General features: G+C 41.6%; 1 protein-coding gene across 1 annotated transcript in view; it reads right to left on the bottom strand.

Annotated features, from left to right (window-relative positions):
- Positions 1–6,864: 6,864 nt before the first annotated feature.
- Positions 6,865–18,668, bottom strand: part of LOC117427723 (rasGAP-activating-like protein 1) — a 51,095-nt gene continuing 39,291 nt past the window's right edge. Inside the window, exons 16-21 of the mRNA XM_058994746.1 lie at positions 15,328–15,500; positions 14,209–14,346; positions 13,641–13,776; positions 12,491–12,611; positions 11,894–11,973; positions 6,865–10,786 (exon numbers count right to left, since the gene is read on the bottom strand). Of these exons, the coding sequence (XP_058850729.1) occupies positions 10,638–10,786; positions 11,894–11,973; positions 12,491–12,611; positions 13,641–13,776; positions 14,209–14,346; positions 15,328–15,500 (797 nt within the window). The 3' untranslated portion in view covers positions 6,865–10,637. The remainder of the gene's footprint in view (positions 10,787–11,893; positions 11,974–12,490; positions 12,612–13,640; positions 13,777–14,208; positions 14,347–15,327; positions 15,501–18,668) is intronic.

The raw sequence follows: 18,668 nt of genomic DNA, 5'->3' as shown, positions 1-18,668 counted from the left end.
TCTGCACCTGTTAACAGGTAGTTTGGCCCACTCTTCCTGAGCAAACTGCTCCAGCTGTCTCAGGTTTGATGGGTGCCTTCTCCAGACTGCAAGTTTCAGCTCTTTCCATAGATGTTCGATAGGATTCAGATCAGGACTCATAGAAGGCCACTTCAGAATAGTCCAATGTTTTGTTCTTATCCATTCTTGGGTGCTTTTAGCTGTGTGTTTTGGGTCATTATCCTGTTTTAGGACCCATGACCTGCGACTGAGACAGAGCTTTCTGACACTGGGCAGTACGTTTCGCTCCAGAATGCCTTGATAGTCTTGAGATTTCATTGTGCCCTGCACAGATTCAAGGCACCCTGTGCCAGGCGCAGCAAAGCAGCCCCAAAACATAACCGAGCCTCCTCCATGTTTCACTATAGGTATGGTGTTCTTTTCTTTGAAAGCTTCATTTTTTCATCTGTGAACATAGAGCTGATGTGACTTGCCAAAAAGCTCCAGTTTTGACTCATCTGTCCAAAGGACATTCTCCCAGAAGGATTGTGGCTTGTCAATATGCATTTTAGCAAATTCCAGTCTGGCTTTTTTATGTTTTTCTTTCAAAAGTGGAGTCCCCCTGGGTCTTCTTCCATGGAGCCCACTTTCGCTCAAAAAGTGACGGATGGTGCGATCAGAAACTGACGTACCTTCACCTTGGAGTTCAGCTTGTATCTCTTTGGCAGTTATCCTTGGTTCTTTTTCTACCATTCGCACTATCCTTCTGTTCAATCTGGGGTCGATTTTCCTCTTGCAGCCGCGCCCAGGGAGGTTGGTTACAGTTCCATGGACCTTAAACTTCTTAATAATATTTGCACAGGAACATCAAGCTGCTTGGAGATGGTCTTGCAGCCTTTACCTTTACCATGCTTGTCTCTTATTTTGTTTCTGATCTCCTCAGACAACTCTCTCCTTTGCTTTCTCTGGTCCATGTTCAGTGTGGTGCACACAATGATACCAAACAGCACAGTGACTACTTTTCTCCATTTAAATAGGCTGAATGACTGATTACAAGATTGGAGACATGTGTGATACTAATTAAAGAAACTAAATAGTTTGAAATATCACTATAATCCAATTATTTATTATCTTTTCTAAGGGGTACCAACAAATGTGTCCAGGCCATTTTAGAATATCTTTGTAGAATAAGCAATAATTCATCTCTTTTCACAGCTTCTTTGCTTTATTCTATGACATACCAAAGGCATGCAAGTATACATGATAAAATAGCTTTTAATTTCATCACTTTTCAGGAGGAATGAAGCATTATATCAATGAGCTGTAAGGGTACCAACAAATTTGAGCATGTCTGTATTAAATACAAATTATGTTTGCTACAAACACTATAACATTGAGGCTTCACAGTAAGAAGGGAGCTGGTATAAATATACTGAATCATAATTTTTGGAAATACTGAAGTATTTTGAATGTAGTGGACGGTAATACTAGTTTTGTTTTACTTTTTTTGGGCTTCCCAAAATCTGAAGTCTAAGATTGCGCTGCAGCAGGGTTAGGGGAAATTCCTGTATTTCATTTCCAATTCCTTTTTAAAATCAATACCCAATTCCAATTCCCATTCTCTTTTAATCAATTCCAACACATCATTGATCTAAATTGCAATTAGCAGTATTCTGTTAAAATGAGCTGCTCGCTGTGGCAACACATTGCTTAAATTGAAGTCACTGTTAGTCAATTAAATTGGCTTCAAATGAAAGCAGCTGAACAACCACACCGATTATTATGTCTATAAAATATCAAGTCAAATTCCAATTCCTTCAAAGGAATTGGGAATTGATTATAAAAAGGAATTTGAACTGGAATTGGAAATGACCCCAGTCCTGCTCTGCAGCACTCTAGGCCTTGCCCCACTACGGGTGATTTCAGCAGCGTCGGAATGCAGCTATTAACAGGAGGGACAGCTTTTTAAACTCTCCGGATCCATGAATCAAGAATGCTGTAAGCAAGACTGCTGAGCCAGGTCCTTTCAAAGGAACATTGCGCTTGCGGATGGATTCTTTATTCCCTTAGCTTTCAATACAGCTGGAGACATTCTGTTTGATAAACATAAAATCCTAAGTAATGTAATTAAAAATGAACCTTCCCACCCAGGCCCCGGCCGACAAAACCCACACTGTGACACTCTCGCAGGAATATTAACTCATTCACCGCGTCGACTGTGCAAGACTCCCAGTGCTGTTTAAAGAACAACGTGGTATGCGGAGTTATCATAAAACACAAGCAGCTTTAAATGACATTTTTAGAGTTGTTGTGATTGTGCCCTTCCTTGCAATTATTCGGAGTGGTTCCTACAGCAATTACTCAAAAACTGTGTTCAATGTTTTTGTCTATGCTTTCACTTGAGTCCAGGAGCTGCTCTAAGATACAAGAACAAAAGAACATTCAGCTTGGCAATGCATCCGGTTCTTAGTAGCCGATTGATCTCAAAACTTTGTCAAGTCGGATCAAAAATATAGCTTTCCATACCCTGACAACTTTCTGTGCGAAGAAGTGTCTCCCTCTCTTTGTTCTAAGTCTATCTCCGTTATAAATTTATGAAAAAATGTGGCATAGTTAACTGTGTAGTTCCAAGACTTTACAGACACTGTTCATAAAATGACAACCTTGACATTCATAAGCTTAGTGATTCCAAGTTCCTTTCACTGATTGACTCACACTGGAGGTTCATTTGGTCAGGGATGGCAGTTCTGTTCATGTGTTTTTCCTGGTGAAAGTGTGCAGGTTTATTGATTCCTGTATCTCAATCATCCCAGTATCCATCTGGACTCAGGAAGGATGAAACAGCCTTTGTCTTACAGGAATAGTGAGCTGAGTTCATCTGGAACTGTTTCCTTCTGCTTGCATGCAACAGGAACCAGGGCAGAGACAGGAACTAACTTCAGGTGGCCTGGCCACCTAGGGGGCAGAATATTAGTGAACTGCAGGTTTGAGCTGGTTAAAGAAGTGCAAGATTTTACTTCCATTTTCTGACCATTAGCAACATTATCACTGCTGAAAGTTGAACCTCCTGCTTCCTAGTGACCATTGGAGTAGATTGACCCACAGCAGAGGAAGTGATACGTAACTAGGGTGCCGCAGTAGTCTTTAAGGTCTTATGCAAAGAACCAAACAATGTTGCTAATAAGAGGTGGATGGTTGTATGGGTTTCAAATGCCAGTTATCTTACGTAATGTATTCCTCTTGTTGTTTAGATTCACTTTGTGCGTATAATTTTGTTTTTCAGTCATCACACCCTGGTGACTTTTCATGAATGTAAAGCACCCCTGTGGCCCTCGTAGATCTCTCAATGTCTTCTCTCTGTGTAAAGCTGGTACACCAGAGTGTTACCATGCTGTCCCCCTGCAACACCCTGGCCCCATAGATGTAAGAAATACCACATTGCTCTATAGAGTTCTGCAGAATGATGCAGGGGGGACAGGTTAACGGTTACACTCTGGTCTACCAGTTGTAGATGGTGAAGATGTCTTTGGAAGCAATAATGCACAGGGCTGCTTTAAACTTTTTAAAAAGCCACCAGGATGTGATGACTGGAACAGAAAATTATATACAAAGTTAATCTAAACAAGTAGAAGAAAACCACATTGAGTTGCTCCTTAAATCCGGTGCAATTCAATGAAGGATGTCAAGAAAGTGGGAAGGAAGAGGGACGTGGGAGACTAAGGGGGGGAGGGGCAGCTGTTGGCTCTGAGATGAGAGAGTGTGTGTACTGGTGTGTTTAATGTCTTCCTGTAGACTGTTTGTTTTCTTGAGCCAAGATCTGGAGGCTTCAGATCCACTGACCTCCACTGCAGGCGGAAGAGTTATCACTGTTAATTTGTCCCAGTAGAGATCATAACAAGAGGCAAACACAGGGCCATTGTAGGGTTGATAACCAAAGTAGAATAATAACCAAAGATCCATTTTCTAACCACTCAGTGGTATAACAATTATTCTTAGTACTTTGTTAAAGCTTTCATAACTTTCTCTTCGACTCGGGTGAAGGCAACCGCAACATTGGTTTCCTCTCCCCATTCACTTCCTTTGGACCCCTTCTGAGCACATTTTTTTTTTGGTTATAATTACCCCCTTTGGGGATTAAATCCTCTGTGAAGAGGATATAGTGTAGGCGGTTGTGCGTACTTCCTTATGTCACACTTCTCAGATTTCTCCATATATCTGGAGAACCGCGTATCCAATTGTCATGAAACTTTTTATTAACATTAATTGTCATATGTTATTGAAACTCTGATTCTGTAAAACTTTTTTTACCTTTAGAATTGTGACATCACTCTTCTCATGATAAGAAGTAGTGGAATTTTGACAAACCTGTAAAAGTTTATATCTTATACATGATTATATGAAGCAAGGGATGCAGAACTTCATGCTTCCCTCTGGTGCAGGTGACGTCTGACACTACAGCTGAAAGGTGCAGAGACCCGGGGGAACGAGAGCGTGAGATAGAGGGTGCAGAAAGTACTGCCGCACTTTTTCAAGTTTCTGAAATATGACAAAGTGAGGTGTGCTGCCAATAGTGATGTGAACAAATGAAATGGATTCTGCGACTCAATATATTTTAAAAGACTGCAAGAGCAGTGAAAGGTTAATCAGCCTGGCTCCTTTGGGAATAGGGGTGGGGCTTGGGGCAGTGTCTTGACAGAGGTAATAGTTTGACAGATCGTGTTTAAGATCACCAGATGTTTATCTGAGCTTTGTGTAGATACCTGTACCCTCACAGCAATGACAAACGAATGAGATTGATTGTTGGTACGAATGCTGGTCTCATTTCATTTGTCACTTACGACAAAATGGTATGTCGATATTGATCATTTGAATTTGTCAGGATGGGAACATGTATCATGAAATGTGTTGTGCCCTTACTGTATGAATGCATCTCTATGCACAGGCGTTTCATATATACTGGCAGGCTTATAGAGGCCAGGGACTGGTGGGGTATTCCTCTGCATATCAACACCAGGAATATCTACTGAATAGGGAGTGCAATGATATACTAACGTCACGATACGATACATATTGCGATACAATATGTATCATGATGATGGGCTACTTGTATGCTGCACAATAAGCGCAAATAGTCATTTAACAATGGGCTACTGTTAAATAACAAAAATGCAATGAGATCAGGAGAGTATGTATTCATACCAATGATGAAACACACTTATTCATCATTCAAGAACCACTTGGTGAACTACAGTGAGCTCTGTGATGAACCGTTGCATCCCTACTACTAAATGACATTTTCAAATGATTAATACAAACATATTATTATTATTATTATTATTTATTTCTTAGCAAACGCCCTTATCCAGGGCGATTTACAATTGTTACAAGATATCAATTATTTTTTACATACAATTACCCATTTATACAGTTGGGTTTTTTTTACTGGAGCAATCTAGGTAAAGTACCTTGCTCAAGGGTACAGCAGCAGCGTCCCCTACCAGGGATTGAACCCACGGCCCTCCGATCAAGAGTCCAAAGCCCTAACCACTACTCCACACTGCTGCCCAGGGACTGTACATACTGTAGGGTTTTCAGTTATTTATTTACTTTATTTGATTCATTTATTACATTTACTGTGTCCAATTGCTGGTATTATTTTTTACCAATTTGGAATGCCCAATCGCTTCTTCCCCTCACCACATCAATTCCCCACATGGCTCAGGAGACTCAAAGGTTCAGTGGGCGTCCTCCGATCCCAGGACCAAGCCAGCTTCCTCTTTTACACCCAGGAACTTGAGAGTGGATGTCAGCGAGCTACCGGCCTCTGGAGGACAAATGTGTCCGCTCTGAGCTCACCGGGCGCCTGGGCCAGGAACCAGGGTTCGATGAGAAACAGTCCCTGCCGGTTTTACCACCCAAACCCACAGAAGCGCCAGAGTCAATGCTTCAGAATCCCCAGCGAAGACCGGCAACTCCACACAGACAGGATGCGAATCTGTGCTGTATGACTCACCTTGCACACCACATGGCTGTGCTTTTATCAGGGGAGCCACTCAGGACCCCTAAAACACAAAGTTTAAAGCACCCCTGTGACCTCAATATAGTTTTTTTTTTAAAACAGAAAATGATATACAAAGTGATTCTAAATAACGATAATGGATTGGTTAAGATAAGTGTGCTATTTCAGAACTGTTGCGTGATTAAAACAATGTTAATATCCTCCACAGATGTCGTTATCATTAGATAACTGAGCTTGTCATTTGTTACGTGTGCCTCCTTTGACCTGGGACACCTAACTGTAGTCAATTATCTAGAAGGCAGTGACCGCGGGGTCAGAATGCTTTAATAAATGAATAAATAATTAAATCCTGTAATACTCGGAGGATAGGTTTGTACTGACTGAAGTATTGCCTGTGTCATTGCATCCCATTCTGCTCATGTAGGCAATGCAGTCTGTCTCTGCTCAGTGAGATGAGGAAGGACACTGTGGCTGGACCCAAAACTTGCTTGTCTCTTTTTCTTTCTTTAAATTTTTTTCCCCCCCCGAGGCTGACCTTTCTGTGCACCAATCACAGATAGTGGTGGGAATCTGTAAAAAAAGCCTCTTAAAGGATTAGGTATTAACCATTTCGTAGCATAAGGGAGTAAATTATTTTTCTATTATTCATCCGGGTTGGGATCAAACAGCCTTCCTCATTCAATTACAATCATCTCACCTCTCAACTGTGCCAGCCCCGCCTACTCTGTCTGTAAATATGTAGAGTAGGTGGGGCTGGAAGAGGAAAGATCGCATTGTCACATGATTTGAATGGAATGAGGAAGGCTGTTCCATCTGGCACTTGGGATTCCCCAGACAAGCTCAAAGAACAATACTAAGGGAATCCAACCATCTGACAACATAACCTTTGAACCCTACCAGCCCAACTTACTCTCTCTGTATACATACATGTATAGTAGGTGGGGTATGCAGTTACTCACACTTTCAATGGAATGAGCAGGGCTGCTTAGTGCTGGCACTTAAGATTCTCAGTGCAAGCTCAAAGTCAGGGTAAGGCAGAATAAAATGATGATGACTTAATATAGAAACCCAAAAGAACCCAGAACCACTGAGAATGACTTATAAACATCATCAAATTGAAAGGCAAATGTAAAACAAAGCATTTTGAAAACTAATGCAAAAAAAAGAATGTTAGGTTGGTTAACTTGGTTGTGTAGGGTAGGTATGTAGCTACTTGTTGAAAAACAACACCACCGGCAGTTTTTCAGTTCAACAAAGCCATACATTTAATTACATCAAGGCATATGCAAATCTTTGTGTTAGAAATATATTTTGGCAATTATAATTTGGCCATCAATAACTTTTCAGAAATATATATTGGCACATATAGCAACAACTGTAAAACATTGATATCTTCCAATATTTATATATACAGTGTATAAATATATATTTACAAATGGCTGCCAGTAACATACAGTAGTTTAGCATAATGAAGAATATTGTCCCACATGAAAGCATAAGACAAAACATAAGAAAATGTACGAACGAGAGGAGGCTATTTGGCCCATCAATGCTTGTCCTAGTGGCTGATCTCAAAACTGTCAAGTCGGGTTTTAAAGGATCCCAGTCATTTCAGCATCAACAACATGTCTAGGTATCCTATTCCTTACCCTTCCTAGAAGCATAATTGTGACTGTCTTGTATGTACAATGTGATATGCAGCTACCAGATATTGGGCTGATGTAAATCTCTTTATATCGTCTGTTTTCAACTTAAAGCTAGACACCTTCATGAAGGATGAAGGACTAACAGCACAGGGCACTGCACTGTTTAAATTGCCAGTGAAATGAGATCAAATTGAATGGCACTGGGATACCAGTGTCTGTGTATTCAGCTTACTGCAAAGTTGGGTGTTGTAATTCATTTCTCAACAACAAAATGTGGGAAAATATGAATGAATATGAATATATATTTAACTAAATTTACTGGTCACTGACTTAAAATACCATTCTAATTTCACTTTGAACCATTTCTAAACAATGTTCTGAACTCAATCCATTGCTGGTAATGGTAATTTCTTCTTTTGATCTTTTAAGATGCTTTGATCTATCAGGTTTGTTGGCTCCCCATGTTCCATACTAAACAGTATGTTAGTAAAAAATATTGCAACAACATCACCATTCATAAAAAATATCATAAAACGATGAGTAAAATCCCATTGACAAAGCTATTGTAAATACTATACTTTACTGGGCAGCCATTAAGTGTCTGTACACAAACACGACTGAATGCAATGAGCAATCACCATGCATAGAAACCAGTACACACTTTCCTTTCACATACTGTACTTACACACTGCCACTACTGATGGGTGAAAACTACATTTCCCAGCATGCACCCCGCCACCCCCATCCTGAGACACTTAAGGCTAGCTGTGGTGTAGCTCCCATTGAAGCACAGGCTGTTCACTAGCAACACAGTGGATGGAACCAATACTGCACGTTGGTCCTGATACATTAGAAAACCTATTTATCCCTAATAAGCTTATCCAGTTGCAATGTTAAAAAAGACAACACTTTCACAATACGTGGTGGCACCAGCAGACTGACTTCAACCCTTTATGAATCAGCACAACAATATGAACCTTTTCACTGCCGTTAGCTACATAGAAAGATGTCTCCCCTGAGCTGCCACTGTACAAATGGCAGCTTCACATCGTTCTATTAAAATCTTTGCTTAAGCATTTTGGAGCTGCGTAAAATCTAATGATTTCTATAAAGAAAAAGCACAGCATTGAAAAGCCTGTAGCTGAAGTGTATCGTCGGTTCCATAAACTGTGATGTCAAATCCCAACATGTATATAACAAACAATATTGTAAGAAAGACGATTTCACAAATGTGGTTTTTACATTTCTAAGGGTCTCCCCCCTGAGGGAGAGATAAAGGGACACTAGTACCCACACAAAGCGCTCTGTCCCATTTTATACAAGGGTTTAAGAGCAGTGCATTGTGGGTGTGTAATATTAGTTATCTTGACTAATGTCCTTTTCTTGTTTGGATTTACTTTGTATAATTTTCTGTTTCAGTCATCACACCCTGGTGACTTAGCAATAGTGCTCTCAGTTGAGCTCTAGACTCTACATCTGGTAGACCACAATCAACAGTGCTATCAGTAGAGCTCTAGACTCTACACCTGGTAGACCACAATCAACAGTGCTCTCAGTAGAGCTCTAGACTCTATATCTGGTAGACCACAATCAACAGTGCTCTCAGTAGAGCTCTAGACTCTACACCTGGTAGACCACAATCAACAGTGCTCTCAGTAGAGCTCTAGACTCTACATCTGGTAGACCACAATCAACAGTGCTCTCAGTAGAGCTCTAGACTCTACACCTGGTAGACCACAATCAACAGTGCTCTCAGTAGAGCTCTAGACTCTACACCTGGTAGACCACAATCAACAGTGCTCTCAGTAGAGCTCTAGACTCTACATCTGGTAGACCACAATCAACAGTGCTCTCAGTAGAGCTCTAGACTCTACACCTGGTAGACCACAATCAACAGTGCTCTCAGTAGAGCTCTAGACTCTACATCTGGTAGACCACAATCAACAGTGCTCTCAGTAGAGCTCTAGACTCTACACCTGGTAGACCACAATCAACAGTGCTCTCAGTAGAGCTCTAGACTCTACATCTGGTAGATCACAATCAACAGTGCTCTCAGTAGAGCTCTAGACTCTACACCTGGTAGACCACAATCAACAGTGCTCTCAGTAGAGCTCTAGACTCTACATCTGGTAGATCACAACTGAACCATTAAGCTCTGCAACACTTGTGGATGTAAGAAATGCATCCGTAAAAAATACTGCCAAGAAAAAAAAAACAAGCAGAAGAAGACATTAGTTAATATAACTTTAGGGGCAGTGTATTATCCAGGAGAAGCCCAGGCTAAACCATTAGCAGAACACAGCATTAGAAGCAATGCCAACAGGTTTGGAACAGTGATACTGATATGGTACTGCAATGGATTACCAGTGTGTTTTAGTTCATACCATTGCGATATCATTATAAAAATGTGAGCACTGTAGTACTACTCCACCAGCAGCTGCAATGTGCTACACCGAATGAGGAATACCTGCTTGTTAGTATCGAGAGAAAAAAAGCTTATACATTCGAAGTGCAGAAAACTGCTTGTAACAAATGTCCATGTGAATTCAATGCAACGGATCCAAAGATATGGTCTTCAATAGCTCATACAATCAAGTATCGGTATTGTAAGAAAACAGGCTATAGATTATTTAAGAAGAACTTAAAGAATGTTCATAGTTTGCTCTTAGATGAAATTGTGGCAAGCTCTATCGCTGTAAATGTCTGAATATCTTAGATATTTTATGTTACTGAGTCCATAGTTGACAGACCTTTTTATCCTGTTTCTTGCAGTAACACATTTATTTAAAAGCTCCTGTTTCTTCCTTGTAACTTCCTGCAAAGTAACGTACGAACCTGTATGACTTTCTGACCAATTATCCTCACCCAGCCAATAAAACACAAACAGCGTTAGCGACAAGGTTTGACAGACATCCACCAAAACAAAACACAATGGGAATGGGAGGTGTTAATTTGTGTTCTATCTCTTGCCCCACCCCCTTGAGGGGCGTGGCTTAAGGAGGCAGGATCTCATTGGCCGCCTCCTCTTTCTCCCGTCGTTCGAAGGCCTGGTGAGCACGCTCCAGATCCTGAACCACGTCGAGGAGACGCGCTGCTGCTGCCATCCTCTGCTCGTGGAAGTTTCTGCTCCGCTCCACCCCGTCTGCCAGAGTAAAGGATGAGACATCGTCATGGTTTTGTATTTATTTATTTAATTTAGAATGTCCAATTACATTCCCACACCGCTGAAATTCCCCACAACAGCTCAGAAGCACTGAAGGTCCGATCGCACGACCAAGTCAATTGCCTCCTTGCACCCAGGAACTCAAGAGAGTGGATGTCGGCGAGCTACCGGCCACTGAAGGACAAAGGCCAGCCCTGCAGGTGCCCGCTTGAGCTCACCAGGCACCTGGCCAGTAGGGTTGACTGTAGAGCAATGGGGCATTTTTTGTCTCCCTAACCTGCAGAAGATCCAGAGCCAATGCAACGCTTCCTCAGGGATCCTTAGTGAAGACTTTACACAGTCAGGACGCTCCCCTGAGTGTGATGCACCCTGCACGCCATGTAGCTACGCTTTTACTTAGGGACCCAGGCTGATCTCAAATTTAGGACGGTTGCTGTTGGTTGAAAGACTCAAGCTTTGGTCTCATCCCTCAGTCAACCAGCCTCAATATGCAGACACATGCCTGCATACATTATTACTTAAAAAGATTACATTTTAGTCAACCAGAGATATTCCCCAGGATATCCAGTAGCACAGGGGGCCGCTCATCTTAGTATGGTATCTGTTTAATTTCAGTGGAACGGCTCGCCTCTCTCTCTCTAGAGCAGGATCAGTGTGTACCTGCAGGCAATCCCTCCCCAGGGATTGTTAACGGCTGTCCTCATTACGTTAGAGATCAGAGCCAAGGCTGTGAATCAAAGAGGCAGGGGGCTGGGAGTTGAGAGGAACGTGCGGTAATGAGGATACCAGCTTTTCACCTCTGGGATTCTTAAAGCTGCAATCCTGTTCTGTTTTATACTCAAAAGCTTTACGAGCACCTGCAATAACACTGTCAACAGGGTGTGGGGTATTGAGGGCAGCACTGTTTAGACCACTGTTTCTCAAACTGGGGTCAGTAAAGGTTGAGATTAAAGGTTGAAATTAATCTTGAGACTCTTTTCTTTCACGTTATTGTATTGTCTTTGACAGTTGTGGTGAGAGAAAGGCCTTATGATTTTAAGGGACCAGGCTGGCAGGCTGGCAGGACCTGTTTATTAACCCTCATACCTGATCGAATTCTGGGGCTGTGTTTCCTCTCCTCCTGGTCCATGGCAGTTTCTGCATCAGCAGACTCCAGGTACTTCTTCCTACAGACACAATATCCACAAATACAAAAAATGGGTCATATTAATGATAAACAAATTCAAGCACATCTTATTTTGTATATTCTTTCTAGACCATCAAATTGTGTGCTGGGTGCCACACAGGTTTAAACTGCATAGCAATTTAACTGTGTTTAATTAAACGGCAACCTTTGTCATATAAATCAGAGATTAATTGAGTTTAAATGAGGGCAGGCCCTCGTGACATCACTGGATGAAATGGAAAGATTAATTCCATGGGCGCTTGGGTAACTTCTCCTTGGTAACATGTTCTGTACACACAAATCAAACCAACTGCAGCATCGAGAAATTAAACCATGGTGAGACACTGACCTCTAGTGGTGACCACCAGAATTACATCTTCACCAGTTTCTTCGGCGCGGATCAACAGATTACATTTAAACTTAGCCTTGCCCTGCATTCTAAATTATCAGCAGAATAAACACCAGCCTCATACAAACCAATAAGAGAGAGATTTGACAAGATCCTTGCAGACACTGACCTGAGCCTGTCCCGACCCTGCAGCAGCTGTCTGTAGATGGTCTGGGTCTCTGCATCAGGGTCTAGCGGGTCACTCCAGTCCCCGAGTGTCACGGCAGAGTGTGTGCGGCTGCAGCCCAGGACTGTGGGGAGAGAACCATGTACCTGGCTCACTAGACATTGTCTACAGCTAAATACAGTACAACATTTGAATCTTTTGCATGCTCTTTCAAGCAAGGAAACTCAGTACAGATGTTTTTTTATATATGCAGTCACAATGTCCAGGTACTTTGGTAACCATCTAATACAGATTTGATGTACGAAATAAACATTTAATAAGCTCTGGAGAATATGCTGTGGGGGGGGGGGGTTAGTTGTCTTTATCACGGTTAATAACTTCATTTTAAAATCGGTTGAGCCCTTAATTTAAAAAATAGATCTGGGTAAAACCCCCAAATCAAGGTTAAGGTTAAAAAGTTCTTGCAACAAATTCACAATTTTGATCCGTGAGAAGGCATTAGCTGAAATGTTTATCAACTGTAATGGGTCAGCAAAGTTAACAGTCTTGAAAAATATTCAAAATCTCTCTCAAGGTATAAGCATGATTTCTTAAAGGTGTTACCTTGTATCTGTTGTATTGAGATACTTCCCTGGTAATGTATCAGTGATTCACTTGTACACAGTGAAATCGTTTCACATCTACAATAAATCTGGCTTCAATCCAGGGTGAATCCCCAGTGCTGTGAAATGCTCCAAAGCTATATTACTGTTTGTGCCAAAAATGAATTAACACACAGTACATAAAAAGCATGTACAGATTTGAACTATTTCTATCAAATCGAAAGTTCAAGCCAAATGCAACCCAAAATGTCTACAGGAGACTAGGAGTGTATGAAGTTTGTTGCAAAACTAAGGCAGTTACCGTATTCACCCGGTATAGGGTGACAGACAGACAGACACGATTAGCTTAGAAGGGTCCCCATTTTTTGAATGAGGACCCTAGAAAAAAATAAAATACAAATGAAAAACAAATAAAAACATCACAGTCTCGATTTGGTGTGCAAAAAACAGAATTGACTTAAACAAACCACACATCAAATGAATACCTTTTAAATCTGTGTTTAAATGTTTAGTTAATGGTTTTTGAACTTGACACTCCTAATAAGACTGACCAGTCCTGTTTGACTGCAGACAGCAGCTCCACTTTCCACTCCTATAAGCCCCTGGGTGGAAGGAGGGTAGCATCCTCTCATTGTAGATACTGGCCTTCCTGATTGAGGACAGCCACTGGTTCAGCGCATTCACGTTCTGCAAGGAAACAAACACTGTGGCAGATTTCAGGGTTTCTCTACTGCTGTTCAAATAGTTTGAAACTCAGTTCCCCTTTGCGTTAATTCAGGGTACTACTAGGTGCAGGTGCTTGCACCAGAGTTCAGGAGCCAGTTCTAGCTAACCGTCACAGCTGCATGTTACAAAGGCTTGAGCAGCCAGTGTCTATAGAGGTAAGAGTAATCTATTTCCTTTGCTGGCTATTGTTAATGTAAAGCCTACATTACAGCACATGTATAAAAATGATTCTGATCATTGCAATAAGAACCAGTAAGAATATCAAACAGTGCAAAAAGATAATGGAACAGCAAAAACAAGACATGCAACTTGCTGTACTCTATAACCATTTCTTACTACAGACCATTATTCTTGCAAAGCAGTCTTGAGAATCAGTGAGGCTTGGCTGGGTACCTTGCACAGGATGTACATGGTGTGAAGCTGCCCGTCATTGTCCTGAGTGACCACCTGCATCATGTTCTGCTGCTGGAAGGCGTTTTCATCCACCCTCTCCACGGCACAGATCCGCTGGACAGGGATCGAGGAGCGCACCTTGGACAGACAGAGACAGACAGACAGACAGACACATGTAACACCACCAATGTCGTCTTGGCATGTCATGGGAGGTAACATTTTCTTGGTGATTGTTGAACCTTGTCCTTAACAAACAAATGTTATATTGGGAAATAGATTAAAACAGTGCCATATGTAGAACACACTTTTGCATACATGGCGGAAGCACTGACAATGCAATCCGGTCTGTTTGATCTGCTGTGTTGGCCACCGGGGCAGTGATGTATCCTGTATTATATAAAAGATGCATCTCCCTGATTCAAGTCAAATTCAGTTCCAATGAGCAAGACTGGACCAATTTTCACAGAGGACTGATAGCAGCATCATTGGCAGGTGTGTCCATATCCAAGACTGCACAAATGTTTTATGAGGAATGGTCACATATCCCTCAAGCAATTTAAAGAGCTGGAAATCCATGCTGAAACAGAGCCACTTTCACACAGCACAGGGTGAGAAAAAGAGGGCTTTTAATGTGCAAATAAGCACATCTCATACACACAGAGAGAGGGTCTTAGCACCTAGGCTTGCGGTTTTAATTTAAAATTATATTAATATCTTTTGGCTTGTAAAAAACATCAATTAATTTCTAATGCAGTCTAAAGAGCATGCATGCTGAAAGAACTTTCCTTTGTATGTAGCTTCTCTTCCCAAGTACGGGTTCCTTTACAAATGAGGCTTCTTGTAGTTCAAAGGGCTGCCCTTCCGCTAATGAACATCTAATTTAAAATACAAAGAAACCTATCAGTGTAAGAAAACGAGTGTGAAGCAGCCTAAAATGTACTGCCAGTATACAATATTATAGGGCTACAGGACAACAAACCTCTGTGTTTAAGGGAACATCAGCCTTATTTTCCAAGCTGCGGGTGAGACAGATCTGTAGTTTGTGTTTTTTTTTTCTTTTCGAATAGTTCTTAAAAAACTCGACTGAATTGAACTGGATTCCCCTTGAATGGGACTCACCTGCCAGTCTGGCGACTTGGCGTAGGACAGCGTCTCGCTGCTCAGCCAGAAGTAACGCTTCTTGAAGGCAAAGCGTGTCAAGAGCTGTGGGCCCTCGGCCTTGCGCTTGTGCAGGTAGCCTTCCTTCACCGTGACCGAGGGCAGGAACACAGCGCGCTGGTGCACCTCCGACACTGCCGGAGAGAAGAGGGGGTTCAGATTCAGAATGCACACATACTGGTTATTGAATGCATTTCTGTTTTAAAGCCAGTAGGCCTCCTGGCAAACTCATTGTATTAATTCTGTTAATTTACCACGCGATTCTGACTGTTATGAGGCAAGGCTAGATTTGGGAAACAGTTGCTGAAATGTTTGTCTACTAGCTTTATGGCTAGCTAATATCACAGTTATCTTAAAAAGTAGGTTGATTTTGTGTTTTAGATTCACTTTGTATAACATTTTCTGTTTGTTTCCTAACACACCCTCAATAGAATCCTCAAACATGTTTTCTCTCCAAGTACATCAACATGTAACCGTTAACTTGATGTGACGACTGAAACACAAAATAATAAACAAAGTGATTCTAAACAAGATGAAGAATACATCCTGTCAGATAACTGTGGTATTTTAGACCCACTCCAAGTCGCTCTGTAAGTTTCTTACATTAAAAAAAAGCTGAAAGGAGAAACATCCATTTTAATGGTAAAATATTATCGGGGGTGTACTGTACACAGCGTTGCACTGCAAAGAATCCTCCACAAGATAGAGCTGTACTGCAATTTAACAAGCTGTGTTTCTGTGCTTTTCTCCTCCTAAATCAATATTGATTGTCAATCTTTATGTGTATTTGCATGGTTGGTGTGCATTTGTGGTAGATGGCAGAATTAGGTATGCCAAGTCTTAACAAAGTCTGTACAGTAGAATATCATCTTATAAGAAACATCCATATATACAGTATATTTAAATATCCTAGAGTGTAGATGTAACATTTTTACATTAAGGTGCACTGCATTCTTTGTTTTAATGATACATAGAGGATACTCCGTGAACGTTCATAGATTGCTGTAGCCGAATAACACACAAGCCCCCGAAGGGAGTGAAATAACCAATGAACATTGGAGTATTCTGTTTATACAACAAGCACAATGTTTGGAAAGTTTAAACCCACATTCAGCAGCTGAAATCTGAGAATTTCCTCAGATCAACCTCTGCACCTGCTTAGCAATGCTTAGCAATGTGGTGTACGATGGAACCGTGCGATTCGCCCAGTGATTCTGTGCACGGATTTGAATGAATGCAACATAGATTCCATAGCGGTCAAAAAAAACATTCATTAAGGACCATCTATGCACGTCTAGTTCCTAATAGCTGATTGATCTAAAAAAGTTGTCAAGTTGGGTCTTAAAGATACCCAGTGATACCCATCAACATGGCTAGGTAACCCATTCCATCCCCTCACCCCTCTCTGTGTGACGAAGCTCTGGTGTCCTCTGGTCCTGGATTCAGTGCTGTGTTTAGAGTATTGGCTGGGGTTAACTTTGTCAACTTCTTTTAAGATTTTAAAGATTTGAATTTGTGATGGGCAACAGGCATGCTACAGTGGCCCAAGCCCCTTTCAATCCAGGATGCACGCAGTCCTACCCAATTTTAAGGCCATCCTGTAACACTTCTGCAAGTTTATTGTATCACAGATAGTCACAGCTGACCTGTTGCAGAAACCCAATCAAGCATGTCTTTCACTGAATGTGTCAACATGTTGTCCTACCATTCAAACAATATTCAAATGTCACATTTGCGTGTTGCACCAGTGTAGACTCCCAACGCCCACACTGTCATGCTACACTGCAATCTTTCCATTTGTTTGCTTTTGTTCCTTTCTTTCTTTCCTGTACTTGTCAGTAAGCACAAGCCTGAAGGTTGTTGATTTGTTCTACCAAATCAAAGTTCTTCACTATGAAATTTAAGACTAAGTTGCTTCAAATAATTCTTGTTTTGTTTTTATTTTGTTTTGTGTTTTTACTTCTGTAGCAGGGTGATTGCCCTGCATATGTGTATCTAGTGTTGATATCATTTGTATGGGGAAATGGGTATTGTATGTCGTTTTGGAGTTGATTTGTTTAATTGAATTATTGTTTTACAGACGTGCGCTCGATTGAGACTTGCTGCCTGCTAGGCTTGGTTGAGGGGAAGGGCAGCAAGTGATTGGCTGTGCTGGACCTCAATCAGCAGGTGGGCGGGTCTTGACCGAGTGTCCGTCAGTTCAAAAGCATCCGTGGGAGATGGTTCGAGGCGACTGCAACGCCATGCCAGAGGGGAGCGGCGTATACTCGGGAGGAGAGGGTCAGCTCTACAGGAACGACAGCTACGCAACCCTGAGACTGCAAGCGGTGCTTGTGAAGGCAATGCCCAGCCAAGGCCGTATGAAGCAGCAGGAGTCGTTGTATGAATACCGTTGTATGAATACTCATCAGTAGGTTAATTAGGGGATTGTGATCCCATGTGAGGGTTACGTAGTGTAGCCGATTCCTGGAGCGGGACGCCTCGTTTATAAGGCTAGCGCTCGCCGTCTGGGGCACCTTTTATTTGTAGTTTTTGTACAGCTTGCTGTATGTGTCCTCTGTGCGACATGACCACCTATACTTTCATTTCTGTTTGTGTTAATAAATCCTGCACGCCTGTGCCGGCGTTTCAACTCCACCCCACCCCCAAGTTGTCTCTCTGATTTGCTAAACACAGCGGCTATCCGTGCAAGTGACGTAACACCCTATCACAACTTCCCTTTGCTTTTTTATGATGTTTGCAATCATTTTGCGTGGTTCTTATTACATTTACTCAAATACATTTAAAGTGCATGTGTCAAGTGTAGGGGCAGCGTATGTATGTATGTGTTTTTGCTCAAAGAGCCAACTTCCCAACGTTTTGAAAACAAACATTGGAGGTATTTACAGGCTTCTGATGCCATGGCAACCACACATTTATTTCCCTTTCAATCTAATGTCTTTGTGATGTCATTCACTATATAGCTAATGATGTAATGATCTACTGTTCCTTTCTATTTAAACCTTCAGGCATCATGGTATCTAGTCTATTTATACTGTACATTATCTAATTTTTTCTAAAAACACAAACTTCATGGTGTCTCTGTCATGCTCCTCAAACCCCTGGCACAATTCTGGAACGGTGGATGGGTGCTTTTTTTTATCATGTGCAACACTTGGTTGACTGGATAGAAAAATGCTTAAGTAAACTATGATATTTGTTCAGCCTTCCAGAGTAATCAAGGAACCCAGGGCATACCAGGAGAACATGCCCCACACCAGGGCATACCAGGAGAACACACCCCACACCAGGGTATATCAGGA

This window comes from Acipenser ruthenus, chromosome 21, assembly GCF_902713425.1.
Source record: "Acipenser ruthenus chromosome 21, fAciRut3.2 maternal haplotype, whole genome shotgun sequence".
Taxonomy (NCBI): domain Eukaryota; kingdom Metazoa; phylum Chordata; class Actinopteri; order Acipenseriformes; family Acipenseridae; genus Acipenser; species Acipenser ruthenus.
The sequence above is the reverse complement of the archived record's forward strand: the minus strand, read 5'-3'. Positions and strand labels throughout refer to the sequence as shown.